Source organism: Grammomys surdaster, unplaced genomic scaffold (genome assembly GCF_004785775.1).
Source record: "Grammomys surdaster isolate TR1022 unplaced genomic scaffold, NIH_TR_1.0 213, whole genome shotgun sequence".
Taxonomy (NCBI): Eukaryota; Metazoa; Chordata; class Mammalia; order Rodentia; family Muridae; genus Grammomys; species Grammomys surdaster.
In genome coordinates, this window is record NW_021604658.1 from 10,989,652 (window position 1) to 11,008,630 (window position 18,979).

At 48.5% G+C, this 18,979-nt stretch overlaps 2 protein-coding genes across 2 annotated transcripts; one reads left to right on the top strand and one right to left on the bottom strand.

Annotated features, from left to right (window-relative positions):
* Nucleotides 1-225: 225 nt before the first annotated feature.
* On the top strand, nucleotides 226-15,845 carry Lrrc59 (leucine rich repeat containing 59). The gene is made up of 7 exons (XM_028772372.1): nucleotides 226-538; nucleotides 2,634-2,693; nucleotides 5,269-5,427; nucleotides 5,630-5,734; nucleotides 9,383-9,455; nucleotides 11,860-12,033; nucleotides 13,915-15,845. Exons 1-7 carry the CDS (start codon nucleotides 434-436, stop codon nucleotides 14,160-14,162), a joined length of 924 nt encoding a protein of 307 aa, XP_028628205.1. The 5' UTR covers nucleotides 226-433; the 3' UTR covers nucleotides 14,163-15,845.
* Nucleotides 15,523-18,945, bottom strand: Eme1 (essential meiotic structure-specific endonuclease 1). Its single transcript, XM_028772373.1, has 6 exons — nucleotides 18,734-18,945; nucleotides 18,535-18,653; nucleotides 18,217-18,334; nucleotides 17,878-17,993; nucleotides 16,460-16,649; nucleotides 15,523-16,249 (listed from the first exon to the last, which is right to left on the bottom strand). The coding sequence occupies exons 1-6, from the start codon at nucleotides 18,935-18,937 to the stop codon at nucleotides 16,073-16,075; spliced, it is 924 nt and encodes a 307-aa protein (XP_028628206.1). The 5' UTR covers nucleotides 18,938-18,945; the 3' UTR covers nucleotides 15,523-16,072.
* Nucleotides 18,946-18,979: the final 34 nt, after the last annotated feature.

Sequence of the window (18,979 nt, forward strand, 5' to 3'; positions counted from 1 at the left end):
TCTCATGAGGGATGCAAACCCAGGTCATGTAAAGTGCAGTTTCTGTCCTTTCTGCTCCAGATGTCTCCGGACTGCCACGTCTAGCAACTCAACTCCCACCGGAGGTGGCGCCCACAGTTGCAGTTCGCCAGCCTGGACGGCAGAGGGCGCGCCGACACTCGCTTGGGCCTCTCTGGCCCGGCCCATCTCAGTGGCCGCGGAAGGTGACGTGGACACGGAAGTGGTCGTCGTCGCGGCGGCACCGGTGGGAGCGGGGCCCTGGGTTGGGAGTGCGAGTGGACGGGCGTCGGAGGCCTCGCAGCAGCGGCGGCGGCGGCTTAAGGCGCAGGCGTGGTCCGTTGGGTGCGAATCCGCTGAGCCCACGAGCGGCCTCTCAGCCCTCTCTCCTGCCCGTCGGAAACCGGGAGCAGGGACCCGCTTAGCCGGCGTCATCATGACCAAGGCCGGTAGCAAGGGCGGGAACCTCCGCGACAAGCTGGACGGCAATGAGCTGGACCTGAGCCTCAGCGACCTGAATGAGGTCCCCGTCAAGGAGCTGGTCAGTACGACCCCAGGAGCCCCGGGAGCCCACCAACTCCTGACGCCGGCCCCACGCGGGCAGGCCCCTCTCCTAAGCCTCAGTTTCCCGATCTTTAAAAACTAGGTCTCCAGGGAGGCTGCGGTCGGTCCCAGTGTTCTTACTGCGATGTACACGTGTCACTTTGGCACAGTTCCAGAAGATACGGTAGCTCTACCTACCCGATCCTGGGCTTTTTTAGGGACCAGTAATGAATTTACCCTGGTTTTGGAAGCTCTCACAACGTCCAGCTTCGTGCTGGGCCTCAAAGTGGAAACCCGCGAGAAGGGTTGCTGGATATGTTTGAGGATGAATGAATGACCTGGTCCCGGGAAGTAGGCCTCCAGATAGACCTGGGTGTGGCGCCGAACCCAGCTTTTCTAAGAAGCCAGCAATCCCAGCTGGCTGTCACAGCTTGGAGGCGGCCCTCCTTGAAGAAAGTGAAATTTCTCTGCAGGACTGGCAAGGTCTCTTCCCAGCTGCTCTGAAACTGTCCGGAATTGCGCCCCACCCTTCATCCCCCCTCCACCCCCAATCCCATTTGGAAGCCTGAGGCCCTAGGGACATTACACACTTCATTTGTTGCACATGGAACTCTGGTCTATATCAGTGCTTACTCAACTCTGTACTCTCTAGCTCTAACGTCTCATGTTAGCTTCACTTTGGATGACCTGCACTTTCCTTATTGCCATTACAGTATTATTTTTGCCCTTGGCATTTGGCCTAATCCGCCCCCCAGCCCCTGCCCGACCCCTTTGTGGTTGTGTAGTATGGTGGTTTGAATGGCTTGCCCAGTTCATATCCCAGCTCCATTGCTCAATAACTAAATGTCCTTGGCAAGTTAACTAACCAACCTTTGTGTCTAGATTTCTTCCAGGCAGTGGTGGCACATGCTTTTAATCCCGGCACTTGGGAGGCAGAGGCAGGTGGATTTCTGAGTTCGAGGCCAGCCTGGTCTACAGAGTGAGTTCCAGGACACCCAGGGCTACACAGAGAAACCCTGTCTTGAAAAACAAAACAAAACAAAAAAAAGATGGTGTTAGTGGTTCCGATCTTATACACTTAGGAGTATTACAGTCATACTGCAAATACTTGGAAGGTAGCAGATGGACATAGCTACTGTTCTGCCTGAGGTGGCATCCAGAACTTCTTATGGCGGTCAGACTTACCTCTGAGATTTGGACAGCCTTGGATCCTTGACTGCATGTCCACTCTCTTTCTCCAGAAGACGGCCAAATTTGCTTGAGCCTGACCGAGGAAAGCTATCTGGAACCACTTCTTCCAGGCATGTGGTCCTTATGGTCCTGTCATTAGGGAGCAGAAAGGGTCAGTTCTGCAGAGCCTCTCTAGTCCTGGACACCACTGAGAAATAGAGACAGGCTATGAGGGTCTTGCCCTCACGCTAGTGTTCTCTAGCCAGAGCCCTCCCCAGAGAAGGCACTCAGTCCCCACACGTGTTGGTGGACAGAGCCCTGAACAAATGAGTCAAACCGAAGCGCTTTATTAGACCCAGTTCCTGCCCTGAAACCAAATAACGGGGCACTAGAGAAAACTTCAAGTGCCCTGGGGGCTTTTAAAGGATGGTTTTCCTTGGACACTCTATAGTCAAACCCCTCCTTTTGCAGTCTTCCCTAGATCTTAATTGACTGACTTTTTCCATCTTATCCCCAAGAACATTATACTTTCCTCCTCAAGGTCTTTTTTTGTTTGTTTGTTTTTCAAGACAGGGTTCCTCTGTGTAGCCCTGGCTGTCCTGGAACTCACTCTGTAGACCAGGCTGGCCTCGAACTCAGAAATCCGCCTGCCTCTGCCTCCCAAGTGCTGGGATTAAAGGCGTGTGCCACCACTGCCAGCTCTTAAGGTCTTAATATGAAGCAGAAGTTAGATTTGGCTTGACATCCTCTTGCATTCTGAGTACTGGGGTCACAGGCATGTGCTTCCCTGCCTTCCTGCCCTGTATTGTTTTCAAAGACCTTTGCTAATTGTGGGAATATTCTCTGGAAAATGCTTCATTAGCAAATGTCATTGAATCATTCCAGGTGTTGGTTTGACATGTTTTTCTCTTCTCTTTTTCTAGGCTGCACTTCCTAAGGCCACCGTGTTGGATCTGTCCTGCAATAAACTGAGTACTCTACCGGTAAGACTAGCACATTGCACTGGAGCCCCGAATGTCCTCCCTGTGGCCGGGGCAAGACGGGGCATAAAGTGTAACTTCAGGATAGGTCTACAGGGTCCAGCTGACTCGGAGGATATCGGTGGGGACAGGTGGAGGAGGGTGGCTTACCTCAGAAGGACAGTCTTTAGAACAGCAGGAGAGTCAGGCCATAGAAAAGTAAAGCCAGCAATGTGCTGGCTAAAGCACGTGCTGGGCTCCTCTTTTCTCTGCTTTATTTTAGTCTTTTGACAAAAGTAGTTTATTTCTCTTGCATAAGGGAGATGGAGACCATTGTGTCAGTTTGCTCTACATGCTATGGGACAGTGAGTCCCCCATCCCTGGCATGTTGTGTTGTGACCAGGTTTTAAATAGCCCAGGCTGGAATTTGAAAACCCTAATCTTCCTGCTTCAGTCTCTCAAGTGTTGGGACTGTGTACTGCCATGTGTGTACTGCCATGCCTGGCATGTGTTTTGGTTTGTTTGGTTTGTTTGTTATTGTTGATTTGCTTTGAGATATTATAAACTGTGGCCCAGGTAGTCCTCTTATGTTAACTTCCCAGGAGCTGGGAGTTCAAGCCTGAGTCACACGCTGGGTCCCACGTATCTTCAGTGAGGAACAAGAAAGACTGTGGTCTGATGGGACTATCCTGCCTTCATCCCCCTAAACAAGGACTCGAATTACTTGAAAATTTTCCCTTGTTTTGGTGCATTCCTAATGTGTATCAAGTCCTTTTGTTGTTTTGGAATCTTTTCTTTCTTCAGTATAACGTATAATTTATCCTGCTCAGGTGCTGCCTCCCCTCCTCCTCACCCGACCTCTAGCAGAGCTTCTCCCAGCTCTCGTTTTCTCTGGGGACAGTGTTTCACTGTGTGCCCGAGGCTGGCCTCTGCCTCCTGAGTGCTGCGGTTACAGGCGTAATAGCACCTGGCTGTTAGTTCATCTCTGAGGGCATTGGATTCCTTCAGCCACTGGTCCTCTCTTGAGCAAAGGCCACCCTCCTCAGTAGCTGTGCTCCTTCCTTATCAGGCCTTTTTATGCTGTCAGTGTGCCTCTTGCTCTGTACTATGGCCAGCCTTGCATTGCTAGATTCCAGGGTAGCCTCCTGTTGGGCTCAGTCTCAGGGGTGGAGTTCAGAAGTTAGTAGTTTCTTCATTGACTCATTAGCCCACCTCTCTAAGGGTTCTCCTGGGCTTCTCTTATTGTCAACAGCATCGTCTTCCCACAGCTCATTAAAAATAGTTTCTGTTCCAGGAGGTATTCTCTATCTAATTAAAGAAGGGTAGCAGCTCCTTGCAGCTCCACACCTGATGTCTGCTGTGCCCAGCAGTCACTCAGCTTCTTAGTGTACCTTTCTGAGTCTGTTCCGTGGTCTGATCTAACAACTTTCCTTTCACTGTGCAGCACAGACCCAATGGTGTTTATTAGTCCCCACAGAGCACGAACAGTGCCTCATTAGCTGAGTGGTATTGTCACTGACAGATGGGTGTTAGCCAAGGTTAATGTCAGGGATATTTTGTTCTGTGCCAAGAATGAGCCTGTTTGAGTAGATAGGTCCTGGGCTTAGTTATTTATTCTAATACTCATTGAGCACCAGTGGGAAGTACTGTGCTAGGTGTTACAAAAAACAAAGACCAAGACTTAGTACTCATGTACTGGCCCTTTTTATAAAAACGGGCATATGTATTTTTCTTTTCTTGGAGGATATTGGGGGTAAACATTGACCCTAGGAGTCTCGTGGTTAAGCTCTGCACAGTTTTTGTGGGTATGGAGCTAGGAATTGAGCTTTGGGCTTCTTGCATGCTCAGCGGTCACTCACCACTGAGCTACACCTGTCCTGTTGCTGTTTGAGATGAAGTTTTGTTATTCTGCCCAGGCTAGCTTCTAACTGCACCAGCCTCCCAAGTAGGTAGCAGCACAAGTATATACCACTATGTCTAGTGAGAAATCTTATAAAGGATGAAGGCAGGGCACTGTGGGAGGACAGGAAGGGCCCTGCATCACTGCAGTAGCAGTGTGGAACGTGAGCTCAAGTTCTAACAAGAGGAAGGTAGCACAATTTTTTTTTTTTTTTTTTTTAAATGAAACAGCTCTGACTGTCCTGGAACTCCCTCTGTAGACCAGATTAGCCTAGAACTCCCAGAGATCTGCCTGCCTCTGCCTCCTGAGTGAGTTGTATGCATTTCTAATGATAATTTTCTGCTAAGCTGTTTTACAAGCTTGTCTTTTTGTTTTGTTTTTGTTTTTTGAGACAGGGTTTCTCTGTGTAGTCCTGGCTGTCCTGGAACTCACTCTGTAGACCAGGCTGGCCTCGAACTTAGAAATCCACCTGCCTCTGCCTCCTTAGTGCTGGGATTAAAGGCGTGCGCCACCACTGCCCGGCTTACAAGCTTGTCTTAATACCTCCAGGAATAGCAAGTGTCCTCTTCATTGTCATTTGAAGAGAGATAGATGGCAAGAGGTGCAGTTGGGATTTACACACAGGTACTCTTGACTTGGGGGTTTCTACACCTTTATACCAAAGTCCCTGGGCCTAAGTCTCCTTTCTCTGTGTCGTAGTCGGATTTCTGTGGCCTCACGCACCTGGTAAAGCTGGACCTCAGTAAGAACAAGCTGCAGCAGCTGCCCGCAGACTTTGGTCGCCTGGTTAACCTTCAGCATTTGGATCTCCTCAACAACAGGCTGGTCACCCTGCCTGTCAGCTTTGCTCAGCTCAAGGTAGTATTTGCTGGGTTGCACAGCCAAATGTGGTCAAGGGCTCAGGGACTCTGGGAGCGGGGGAGGGGGAGGGACCAGAAACGCCACCTTGTTGGCCTTCAGCTGTTCTTAGGTAGAACAGTTTTCTTCTAGCACCTTCTGTTCTGCCTTGAGGGACTGTGTAAACTCAGGCTTAGCCAGCCTCTTTTTTCCATCCCTGTAGAATCTGAAGTGGCTGGATCTGAAGGACAATCCCCTGGATCCTGTCCTGGCCAAGGTGGCAGGTGATTGCTTGGATGAGAAGCAATGTAAGCAGTGTGCAAACAAGGTAAGTGTGCAACTCCCAGGGGTCTCCCTCACATTCTCCCCTGGGACTTGCTTCTCCCTCTTCTTGTTTATTCTCCCAGGGTACCCACAGCTCCAGGTCTAGGTGAGGTGAGCCTAACAGGGAGAGGTCTGTGTTGCTGTGGTTACTTAGTATTTATTTTTATTTTAAAAGATTTGCGTATGTGTGTCTGCATGAGTTCATGTGTACCATACACATTGGTACTCACATAGGCTATAAGAGGGCATTGGATTCCCTGGACCTAGAGTTATGAGCAGCTGTGAGCTGCCTGATGTGGGTGCTGGGAACTGAACCCAGTTCCTCTGTAAGAGCAGCAAGTGCTGTTAACTGCTGAGCCATCTCTCCAGCCTCTTTATTAACTAGATTTTAAATTTATGTATGTGTGTGGTGGCCAGAGGACAACACTGGTTGCATCCTGAGGAATGCTATTCACATTTTGTGAAAGGGTTTGTCATTGACCAGTTAGGCTAGATTGGCTGGCCAGTGAGACCCAGAGATGTTCCCACCTCAGTAGCACTGGGATTACCAGTGTGTGCCACCATGCTCAGTGATTTTATGTTGGGGATGGAACTCAGGGCTACATGCTTACAGGCAAGCTTTTTTACCAATTAAACCTTCCTTCAACCCTGACAGTTTTACTAGGACAAGAGGGTTAAAGGCTATGACCTTTTGATGTAGCAAGTTACCCGGTAAAAATGCTAAGATTGAAGGCCAGCAAGGAGGATCAATGGATAAAGGCACTTAGCATCAAGCCTGATGAACTGAATCCCAGACGGAAGGACCGACTCCTCTGAGTTGTCTACTGGCCTCCACATGCACACCAGCTTGGCCCATTCCCAACTCCTCTCCTCACCTCACAAAATAAATAAACCTTTGTGAAATGGATTAAGAGGCTAGAGAAGGGACCGAGATGCTGAGCGGTTAGGAGCGAATGCTGTTCTCTTGGAACACCCAAGTTTGATTTTCAGCACCCACATTGGCTGCTCGAGGGAGGTTTCCTATGTGGCCTCCCCAGGCATGTATACTCACACACATGAACCCGCAGGTTTAGACGTTTATAACTATTGACAGACATGTCCTTACAAGTGGGGCATTTCTGCAAGGCAGACCTTTCTGGTGGTGGGTTGCCGTGATGCTGACTTACCTTACTTGTTAAGAGCAGCACTGTGCCCTCAGTAACTCCCACCCCAGCACGGGAACAGATTACTGCTTCAGCTAAGCACCTCATGGCTTCCTGGACTATGTCTGGGGGCTGTGGGAACCAGACAGTCTTAGCTTTACTACAGTTGGTGTAAGCTAAATATTGCGAGGGTCTCCTCTGTGAAGCTCAAAAGCCATGGCCTTCCCCCTTACCCACTCAGAGCTTATATAGTCTCACCATTGGTGCTCTTTGTTATCAGACACCAAGCTCAGAAGTAACACGGCCAACCAGTTAAGCCAACATAGGAAGCCAAAGCTCACATGGCTCATGAAATCAATCCTGTGAAATCTGGCATTGATGCGCAGTCTCAGTTTTGAAGGTTGACAGTGGCTGCTGCTTCCTCTGCCCTGCATGCTTCACATGGGTCTTCCTTCATGACCCTGGGAAGAGGGTGTTTCCTTTTTCCATCCTGTGACGTCTCAGTGCACGCATCGTTCTCTCTCCATTCAGCAGATAATGGGAGACTGTGGGGCTGATCTGTCCAGAGGGGACTGTGGTGCAGTACTTGCTGGGTGTGCATGAAGCTCTGGGTTTGAGATCTCTAGGACAGCATAAAGCCAAGGCCACAGTCCCAGCACTGATGACGAAGCAGAAGGATCAGAAACTCAAAGCCACTCTTGGCTACTTTGAACCCCAATGTGTTCGAAGCCAGCCTGGTCTCCACTGATACCCATTGATATTTCATAGCCTATGGCTACAGAGATAGTTTGTATTTAGTGCAGAGGTCCCTTCTGATCACACATTTCCTCCAGACTTGTTCCAGGTAGTGCCATGCATTGCATCTGTGGTAACTGAAGCCATAATCCTTGGCACAACCGCCTGAAGTGGCAGCATACCTCCAGGCATTGGAGAAGAGTGGCCTGGGAGAGTCAGAATAAGGACAGAAGTTTCTAAAGCAACAAGCTCCTAGGAGCTTGCCTTCTGGCAGTCTGCTGAGCCCAGTTGTGTTTAGTGTCCAGTTTGTCCGTCTCACTAGATGGAGCTTTGCACGGTTTTGGGCTCTCCTCACCATTATGTCCGCCCATCCTCCAGGGCCTGCAGTTCCTTGTTGGGTAGCCATTTTTATAAGTTGGATTCCCTTGAGAGGTACTGGCAGCTTCAAGTCCTGGGTTAGTTTGTGGCTTCAAACCAAGCAGTGGGCGAGGGTTTTGTAGGCCGGCTGTCGAGCCACTCTTCGGATGAGTGTGTGCTTGAAGTTTCTAAGACATGGATTATACTTGAATACTGTCCTGGGGGTTGGGTCCTTGTGCTGTCTTTCAGTTGAAGCTTTCTCCTTACTCATGTAGTGAAGACGGTATGTTTCGGCAGCAGTGTTTATTGAGTGCCTGTCATGCTGCCGACTATGCTGAGTAGCCAGAGCAAGTTACCACAGTAGGCCGAGAAGCATATGTTATCTCTGGCTTCCAGATCAGAAAATTGGCTTGGAGAGTTGAATGGCTTTCTGAGATCACACAGTGTGATAGTTTGGATTGCCAGGGGCTCTGAGTTATATCCATGGAATACCAGCTTCTAAGCATGTGTTTAACATGTAGAAGCTCTGTGAAAACAAACAGAAAAGATTAAAGGATCCTGGCTCCTCTGTGTCCACACTGAGAGTATTTGTGACTTTCGGTTAGAGATCATTGAGTTTAGCCTGAGAATTTGGGGCACTGGGTGCTGACTACAAGTGGGTAGTGTTTGGGCCTTTCTCTTTGACCTGTCTTCTGCTCAGAGGGCCTCTGCTCAGGTCTCAGTTGTGCTACTTTCTGCTGTGTGTCCTGGGCACAACAGTCTGTCTTGATTTTCTTCCTTTTGAAGTAGAAATCTGGTCAGTGCCTCCAACCAGTCACACCTGGCCACTTACCTATGAACAAAATAGTTCCTGCTTTTGATGGAACTTATGACAGAAAGGTAGCAAGGAATTAAATGGCTTAGCTGTGCCAGCTCATGCCTTTCAGGACTGTCACAGTTGTAAGGCCAGCCTTGAATACCAATCATGATTTATAAGAAACCCAAACAGACCACAGGGAATTACAGCATGTGAACATGAGTGGAAGAAGGGCCTATGCCTGCCGAGGAGAAGGTCAGGAGAGCATGGGGGAAGGAGTCTTGCTGTCTCCCTGGGGATGAGGGAGCCACTGGGTGGATTATGTGATATCATTCCTGTACAGCTGATGTGAGTGACAGAAATTTTCAGATTTTAGTTGGTGGTGTTTTATAGGAAGCTTTTTTCCTGACAATCTTAATGAACTGGACCCACGTGGCTCTTCAAGGTAGGTTGCTGTTTGAGATACAAAGCTAGGATTATCTCCATTGGCTCTATCCCACCGTCAGGGCCTGTGGTAGTCTGCAGTCCTGAAATGAACAGTCTCTTTCTTGAGACCCAAACAAACATGAGCTGTGAAGGCTGCTACCTCAGTAGCTCAGATCTGGCCTCTTCTCTCCTGCAGGTCTTACAGCACATGAAGGCCGTGCAGGCAGATCAGGAACGAGAGCGGCAGCGCCGGCTGGAAGTGGAGCGAGGTGGGTGGCCCTCCTCCTAGTTGTCATCCGTGTTCTTAGTCAGTGAGGAGGAGCATGATCTGTAGCAGGGTGCTGGAGAGGCAGGGGCATGATCTGTAGCAGGGTGCTGGAGAGGCAGGGTGGTGGGCAAAGGCAGTAGAGTGCCCCACCCCACCCCCCCTCCGGTTATCTGATGGCTTTCTCCATCCAGGCTTCTCTACAGACAAGCAACTGCTTTTCATGTCTCTGCTCTGAGGTGGCCATCTTCTGATAGTAAAAAAGGCACCTTTAACATGGCTGGAGCTAGGCGTGGGCACATACCTATAATCCTAGTACTTGGCAGGCTGAGCAGGAAGATCACTGAATTTAAGGGTAGCCTGGGCTATAAAACAAGACCCTCATCTCAGAAAACAAAAATCAAAATAAACAAAGAACCAACCAATCAAAAACCCATAAACCCCCACAAACAAAACAAATCACTAAAGTAGACCCATCCTCCCTTTTACCCCCTCAGTAGGAAACCTTCCCTATAGTAGGAAACCATCAACGCTGAAGTTTTCGAGCCTGAAGTAGAACAAATGCCTTGAATTTTGCTGTTCTCAGTCTGTTTGCTAGCCCTCTGTGTAATTCTTCCATCACTCTGTGGAGCCACAGTCCTTCTGGCTTGTCTTCAGTTACACCATCTCTATGGAACTGCCTTCCACCTCTCAGCTCAGGATCTTTTTGAAGCAGTATGTTTAAAATTCTTTCTTGGCTTTTCATTGACTTTAGAATGGCATCCCAAGGTAGTGAGGTGGCCAGCAGGCCTACTGTGACCAAGGCTAGTCACAGGCAAGCATGACATTAAGTTAGTCACGTACATACTTTCTTTGGCAGCATATAGACCGCAGCTCAGGCAATGTTTTGCTGGGACACACTCACTATAGTTCCAGAACAGCCAGGGCTATGTAGAGAAACCCTATCTCAAAAAAACTAAACCAAACCAAACCAAAACCAAAGAACCCATCTCAACAGCAATAACAAAAAGGCCATGAGGTTGGAGTGGAGACCAGAAGGTGAAAGCAGACCTGGGAGACATTAAGAGAGATTGGGATGATTATAATTAAAAGAATTAATAAAAACTGTTAGTTTTTTTGCCGGGCAGTAGTGGCGCACACCTTTAATCCCAGCACTTGGGAGGCAGATGCAAGCGGATTTCTAAGTTTGAGGCCAACCTGGTCTACATGAGTTCCAGGACAGATGGTTGTGAGCCACCATGTGGTTGCTGGGAATTGAACTCAGAACCTCTGGAAGAGCAGTCAGTGCTCTTAACCACTGAGCCATCTCTTCAGCTCCAAGGGAAGCTACTGTCTTGATGGTGTTACTTTTCAGCTCCATATGGATTCCCTAGGTTCTCAAGCCCTAAAAGGGCATTTAACCACCATTTTGTGGTATTCTGACTTTGCAAACATGTTTTTCAGACTTATAAATGACTAATTTGAAAATGCAAATAGAACCCAATAATTTGGCAGTTGGATGCTACATAGAAACACACATGAGCTGTAAAGCCAACCATAGCAAATCTCGCATTGAGTAGAATCTTCCTGACCTAAGTTGGTGTAACTCTGTAGAAAGACACTGCACTGACTGTAATCTGACATGAGCTCACCTCACCATCCTCCTCCTGTTCCACATTCATCCCATATTATCAATACCTGTGCTATATCTTCTTTTATGACTAAGTTCTGGAAGATTCTGCCTTCTGTGTACTTTTGTTCTTTTTTGGGGAACAGGAGATGTTCTCCTGTCGCTAATTCCCAGGCTTATGTTATGATCCCCCACCTTCAGCCTTCTAATTAGTTACTGTGTGTACCAACACTACACATGCGGTGGATGTAAGAGGACAGCTTGTGGGAGGCTGTTCCCTCCTATATGGGACCTACACATAAAACAGGTCACCGGGCTTGAGGGCGGGCGCCTTTCCCCACTTAGCCATCTTGCCAGCCCACCCATACCTTTCTTAGGTAACCCTGTATTACACCCATAGCCAGAAGTCACTTAATAAGCTTCAGCAAACCCTGAGAGAAGCATTGTTCTTAAGGGAAACTTATTTGGCCTAAGCTGGCCAAGTACTCACTGTGTAGCTGAGGGTAGCCTGAAGCAGGCGATCCTCTTCCTTAGCTTCCTGAGTGCTGGAAGTATATGTTTCATACAGATTTTCCTTATATAGGCCAAAGTAGCCTACAACTCATAATTCTACACACGATCAGCAACTCCTCCACCCTAAGTGCTAGGATTATAGACCTGTGCTGCAGTCCTGAATCCTCCTCTAGTTTCTTTGTGATCCATGGCATTAGGGTGAAGGCAGATGAACCCATCCTGTAACCACTCAGGCAGACAGGCTGCTGGGGTGTGTGGGGAGTCAAGGCTGCATATTGTGTTGTAGAGGCAGAGAAGAAGCGGGAGGCCAAGCAGCAGGCTAAGGAAGCCAAGGAGCGCGAGCTGCGGAAGCGGGAGAAGGCGGAGGAGAAGGAGCGTCGGCGGAAGGAGTATGATGCGCAGAAAGCTTCCAAGCGGGAGCAAGAGAAGAAGCCCAAGAAGGAAGCAAATCAGGCCCCAAGTAAGTTTGCTTGCCATTGTCAGGGTGCAGCAGGAGTGGAGTGATGGTCTGTGTCTCTGTGCCCATTGATCCTTGCCTTGAGCAAGTGACTCATGTCACCGCTGCTTGTTTGTTGAAGGTGGGGTTAGATCTGTATGGCAGGTGAAGAATAAGTGAGAAAACCCTCATAGCTCTTGCCTAAAGTGGGCGTGGAGGTACTAGTGAGATAGAGGGAGGAAGGCCACTGCCAGCTTGGTCTACATGTCAGATTCCAGGACAGCTGGAGAGACATAGTAAGACCCTGTTTCTAAAACAAACAAAACCCAATTCCCTTTGCCTTTTTCAACCTAAAAATGTCAAGTTTTTGTCATTATAAATGTAATGTGGGAAGCTGGGCATGTGACATATTTGTAACCTTGAAGTAGAGGCAGGAGGGATAAATTTGAGGTCAGGAGCTGGAGAGATGGTTCAGAGGTTGAGAGCATTAACTACTCTTCCAGAGGTCCCGAGTTCAGTTCCCAGCAACCACATGGTAGCTCACAACCATCTATGATGAGATCTGGTACCCTCTTCTGACATGTAGACATATGTGAACAGAACACTGCGTACATGATAAATTGAGGCCAGGCTCTGGGCTGTAGTGAGAACCTGTCTCAAAAAGAAAAAAAAAAGAGAAGAGGGAAATTAAAGTATGTTCATCACAGGAGAAAGAGAGACAGACAGACAGGCACACATACACATACAGAGAGAGAGAGAGACAGAGAGAGAGAGAGAGAAGGTGAGAGAGAAAGAGAGAAACTAACCTTAGAAAACAGCAGTCACCTATGATTTTGTTTGTCACTGGTTGCATTTATAATATGTGTGTCTTAGCCTGAGTTTGTTTTTTGAGAACAGGTCTTGCCGGGTGGTGGTGGCGCACGCCTTTAATCCCAGCACTTGGGAGGCTGAGGCAGGTGGATTTCTGAGGCCAGCCTGGTCTACAGAGTGAGTTCCAGGACAGCCAGGACTACACAGAGAAACCCTGTCTCGAAAAAAAAAAGAGAGAAAACAGGTCTTGAACTGTAGCCTAGGCTAGCTTTCAGTTTGCGATCCTCTTGCCTGAACCTCCAGAGTGTTGGGATTATAGGCATGAGCTACCATAACTGGCAGGTCTTTTCTTTTTTTAGAGACTTGCATTATTTTGCTGAAGACTTTGTGTATACATCCCACTCCCAGCCCCCTTTGGAGACAGCTGCAGACTGTCCTCAGACTTCCTGTGTAGGCTCCCAAATGTTAGGATTACAGACCTGTGCCACCATACCTAGTTTATACATATTATATAATAGTGACATTTGTGATATTGGTAATGTGGACCCATCTCCCCAAGTGGGTGGCAATCTATCCCTTTTGGACACTCCTGATGAACACCTCCTGTGATTCTGAAGATCCCAAATCATCTCCCTGTTACCAAAGAGAATGGAAGACCCTGAGGACTGAGCTACAAGACAAAAGCAGAATGAACTCCCCCACACCCCCCACCGCCCGCCCCCCCCCCTTTTTTTTTTTTTTTTTTTTTGGTTTATCCAAACAGGGTTTTTTTTATATCTCCCTGGCTGTCCTGGAACTCACTTTGTATACCAGGCTGGCTTTGAACTCAGAGATCTACTTACATTTGCTTCCCAAGTGCTGAGATTAAAGGCATGTACCTATGCTACCACCACCACTACCGCCCAGCCAAAATCCCATTTTCAAATGTAGTCCTTGGAGACCGTGGGGAAGACTGTTTCTATTTCTGAATAGGAGAGGATTTAGCTCTCATTTAGATGTTCCTAAATTGTCTGCTCAGGGCTTGAGAAGGAAGTGAATCTGCTTGGTCTGACTGTACAACTGGTCTCCACAAATTGACGTATTCTGTCCCTCCAGAATCAAAGTCTGGCTCTCGCCCTCGCAAGCCACCACCCCGAAAACATACTCGCTCCTGGGCTGTGGTGAAGGTGTTGCTGCTGCTGCTGCTGCTGTGTGTAGCAGGAGGGCTGGTTGTATGCCGGGTGACAGGGTTGCAGCAGCAGCCCCTCTGCACCAGCGTGAACACCATCTACGACAATGCCGTCCAGGGCCTGCGTCATCATGAGATCCTCCAGTGGGTCCTCCAGACCGACTCCCAGCAGTGAGCCCATCCTCAGCACCCGCTGCCTCCCAGCCTTGGAGCTTGGATTCCTATGGAATTGGGTTCTGCTGGACACAACCTCTTTTTAGCGTCAGACCTACCTGCCATCATCAAATGGCTGCTGATTGGTACTTGAGATCTCCCCTTTGTAGGACTTCTCTGTTCCTTAGTCAGGGTTCCCTGGTGGAATGAGGAGAAATGGAGAGGGGGGAGGAAGAGTTACCTGCATGCCTAAAGGAATAGGCTTAGGGGTGGGGAGAGAGAAGGTATAGGCTTTTCTAGTTACACAAAGCTGTGTAAGGCAAGGTTCCTTTCTACTAAATGGTCAGCTGTCACTACATTTATACTTTTGTATGTCACAAACCCTTTCTTTCATTCTTCCCTGGGTAACCAGGACAGATCGATCAGGGGCAGTGTGTTATTGGGGACTAGGGGACTAGGAATACTTAGGTAAATCCAGCCTAAGCTGGGAGCGTGAAGTAATACATTTCCTTAAAGATCTCAGTCAGTCAAACATTTTAGCAGTGTCCAAAATGTCTGGCTGTGAACTATGTTCACTGCCATTTGGTCCAGTGTAACACTTTGAGGCAGGGGGTGCCATCCATGACTTCTTGCCCACAGTGTTCAAGCTAGTCTAAGGCACAACCCAGCTCTCATTCTAGTTTTCTTCCTTTCTTTCATGTCATTTGGCCTCCTTTATAATACCCAAGAGGATGAGGTCACTGGAGTTTCTCAGCTAACTCGAATCTCTCATAATCGACAGTCTTACCACCCACAAACAGACTTCAAACCATCAGGGTCCTGGGAAACTAACTTCTGTGGAATTTTGCCTCAACTTAAGTGGCTTCCACAAAATGGCAGCAGGCCGGGCTCCTTGCCTCAGTTTCAGAGCATTAACTCCCTGGTGGCCTGGAAGCAGAGCAGATCTCTGCACAGCCGCACCGTGACTGCTCTACTAGCACTTGGTGTGATGAAATACCTCAAAGGCAGCCTAGAAACTTGACTTTACAGAAGCAGGTTTAGAGTTGATCCTGGACCTGTAACAGAAGGGAAGGAAGGAATAGAACAGTGGGAGCCAAAGGGAATCAGTCACGGTGGCGCTGCAGTGATACATAACTAAACATTAGCACAAACCAGGGCAGCACTGCCCACCTCCCTGCTGCTCAAGAAAGCATTCTCCCCTTGCCCTGTCTCTTCACAACAGCTGCATGAAGGGATCAGAAACAACTGTGTCTCGGTGCTTATTTGCTAAAAACTCCCAGTTGCAAGCTCTTCCCTAGAGGAGCAAGGACCTGTCTTAGTTCAGACAGTGTAGCCCTAGTGGCCCATCTGGATAGGTCTGCCACTCAAAACTGTCCTGACACTGGAAGAAAGGCCTTTGTTTTTTCCTCCCCAGATAGTTCTGCCACGTAGGTCCACACCTTGCTCAGCATCACTACACATTCCTTTAGTCTTCCTCCAAGCTCCAGAGCCATTGGTACAAATGCTTTATTGAGACAAAATACATACTACATATGGTGACATCATGAAAACAGAAGTCAGCCTCGTCATAGTTCTCTGGCTGGTTGAGGCAGCTCAGTGGCTGGGCATAGTCGAGCCAACCCGCAGGCAAGAGTTCACTCTGACTTCGAGATTTGATGCTTATTTCTTGGATTTCTACAATTATTAAATCCGTGTCTGAGTGGTCTGCCTTTCTCCTGTGTGCTGTGAGGGTCAACTGGGACGGGGTGGGATGGCTGTCAATGGCATACCAGTGCTTGCTGGGAGAGGAACAGTAAATGCTGGTGGAGGTAGTTTCAAGTGTCTCAGCCTTCTCTGTTCCCAGAGCTGGGAGACTTGCTCCCTAGCTGTACCTAGGAGGTACTTCCGGCCCCTCTGCTGTCAGGTACCATGCTGCCCTGCCAAGGTGAGATATCAGTCAACACTGTCTAAGATGAGATCTGGTTGCACTGTAGTCATTTGAAGGTAGATCCGCCTGGATAATTCTGGCCCAACATGGCGGGAGGTGGCTGTCACACCTTCCCCACGTCGCACCTGTATGTCAGCCAGCAGATTCTGGCGTTCTTGCTCAGAAAAACACCGCTGATAAGCCTGGAAACCATAAATGGCCTCTTAATACCATACCACCCATCCGTGGCCATCCCTTGGTTAGGGTGGCAGATACAGGATAGGGTAGAAAGGTCAAGTTCAGGCAGGAAAACCTGTCCTTTCTCAGGCCAGCCAACCCACACTGCTGACCTATATTCTTGGCCCCTCATCCTCAAGGATGTCTGGAGGGCAAGGTCACCCATAGCAGCATACCTGCACCAGGAGCTGTGGTGAGGGATAGGCATCCACAATAGCACTGGCCATTTCTGAGCTGACTCGGTTCAGCTGCTGAATCTGCTGCCTCCAGATCAGTGCAAGTCCCCTACCAGACCGATCCACTTTGATCCCTCCAGCCCAGTCTTTCTCCAGGAAGAAGGAAAAGTTGGCTTGATCCCGGAGCTTCCTGAAAGAGCATTGGGCCAGTCTGAGTCTCTTTGTTCTCAAGCAGTTTTGGTCGCAGGTTCCTTTACACATTGCATTTAGTGGAGCTGGAGAGATGATGGTTCAGCAGTTAAGAGCCCTGACTGCTCTCTAGAGTACCAGATTTGATGCCAGCACTCACTACCACCTTGCTCCATTTTCAGAGGATCTGATGCCCTCTTCTGCCCTCAGGCACTGCACACACATTGTGCACAGACACATGCAGGTGAAACACCCAAACACGAAAAGAAGAAAATAAAATTGCATGGGGCCTGAGGGCATAATTGAGTAGGTACAGTGCTTGGTGCATCTATAACTCTAGCCTACGGTGAGATGGGATGTGGAGACAGGATCTCTGGAAACAGGCCAATTATTCCTACATAAGCAGTGGCAAAGCCTGCATCCTCCAGTAAGGACCTGCACCCAGAGTTATTGTCTATATTCTCACAGGTGTACATACACACACAAAAAAGGTTAAAAACAACCCCTTCATCTAGTCCTTTTTATTAGAGAAGGTATTGATGTCATCTCGTGTGTGTGTGTGTGTGTGTGTGTGTGTGTGTGTGTGTGTGTGTTTAGCCAATTTGAAATCTATTTCAGGTTCTCACTTGCTGGGAGCTTAAAACAACTCAATCTCAGGTCTTAGTTCCTTCAATATAAAATAAAACAGGTTTCCTCTGAGGTCCCTTAGTTTTTAATTCTGACTAGGTTCACTGAAAATTTGATCTGAGTGAATTCTGGTAATAGCATCAACTTATAGAATATACTTGCATCTGCATTAAAGAAAATATTTTTATAAAGGGTTGGATTAGAGACCTTTTTTTTTTAAAGGTTTATTTTCATTTTAATGTTATGTATACGAATGTTTGCCTTCATGTATATATGTGCATCACTTTTGACCTCACAGGCCAGCAGAGGGTGTTAAGCCCTTAAAAATGAAGTTACCGACAGTTGTGAACTACCATGTGGGTGCCAGGAACAGTTTGAGTTCTGTGCAAGAGCAGCAAGTATTCTTAACAACTGACCCATCTCTCCAGCCCCCTAGATTTGAGGCTCTTGCTCTGAATCTCCAGCATAAGATTGGTTTCTGCCTCAAAAGACACACTGGGCTGGTGGCAGAGTTTAGGAGAACAGCACATTTTTTTTTCTGGCAGCAAGAAGCAAGGGAAAAGCAAGACCTGGTGTGAAGGGAGACTTGGCAAGTTACTCACTTGAAGGGTGCTTCAGCCACAGCCTTTGTAAATGCACACGCAAAGTCAGCCAGCTCTTTCCAGCTCTGCACGACCCGAGCCTGGGCTTCTGTATATAGCTGCAGATCCACCAGTGCCTAGAAACCCAAAGGCAACAATGGACTGACTGCAAGAATGGCTGGACTGTTTGGAAGTCATCTCGATGATTACTGAAGCTCCTATACCTCTTGACTCCATTCACCCAGTTTTCTTACTCAGTCCAAGGCAGACAGCAGTACTAGTGAGCCTTTTATTCCGTCTCAGAGACCTACCTAGATAACCAGTGACACTCACCTGAGCAGGGCTATAGGAACTTCTTACCTCTTCCATGTCTACCCTGGACACCATGAGCCTTGTGCTAGACTCTTGTCTCTGCTGATGCTTCCCTTTGGCCTGTTTATTTGCCATTCCTGATTTCCTTCTCTGGGGATTCTGAGCCCTGGAGCAAAGGGGGAAATCAGAAGAAAAGCCCCAAACTGAGCCCAGGCAGAAGTGTTGCAGGACAACTGACCAGCATATCCCATTGCTTGTCAGGGACACCATCTTGCAAAATGCCTTGTAGCCAAGGGGAATAATCTTCCCCCTTGAAAACCCATGAGCTGTCCCTTTAAGACCTCTATCTTTAGGGCACATCCATACCTGAAGCATTTCTCCTGGTCCACAATTACCAGTGACAATGCTTTGCCTGTCCTTGCTGTGATATCAGTTACAAAGCCCCGAAGTGTCTCCTTTCCTTTCTCAGTGCTGCCAGGACTTCCCTGCATGAAGTGGCAGAAAGGGCATTAACATTGGCTCCTCAGGTAGAGGCTGGCACCATTCCATGCCTGACCCCGCACACCTGCTTTAAGTTGTAGACCATGGACATGAAGACCTCTGCCAGGACCAACACCAGGATTGTTGGCTCTTCCACCCAGTCATCTCCATCCTCTACCAGCTCTGTCCTCCTCCTCCAAGTGATACTTCGAGGTACGGCCTGAGCTTCAATCACGCAGCTGCACTCCATGGCCTGCAGTGCTCCCAGGAGCTGGCCCCCACCTTCCATCTGTAAAAGCACTGCTACTGCTCCCGCCACTCTTTGAATTGT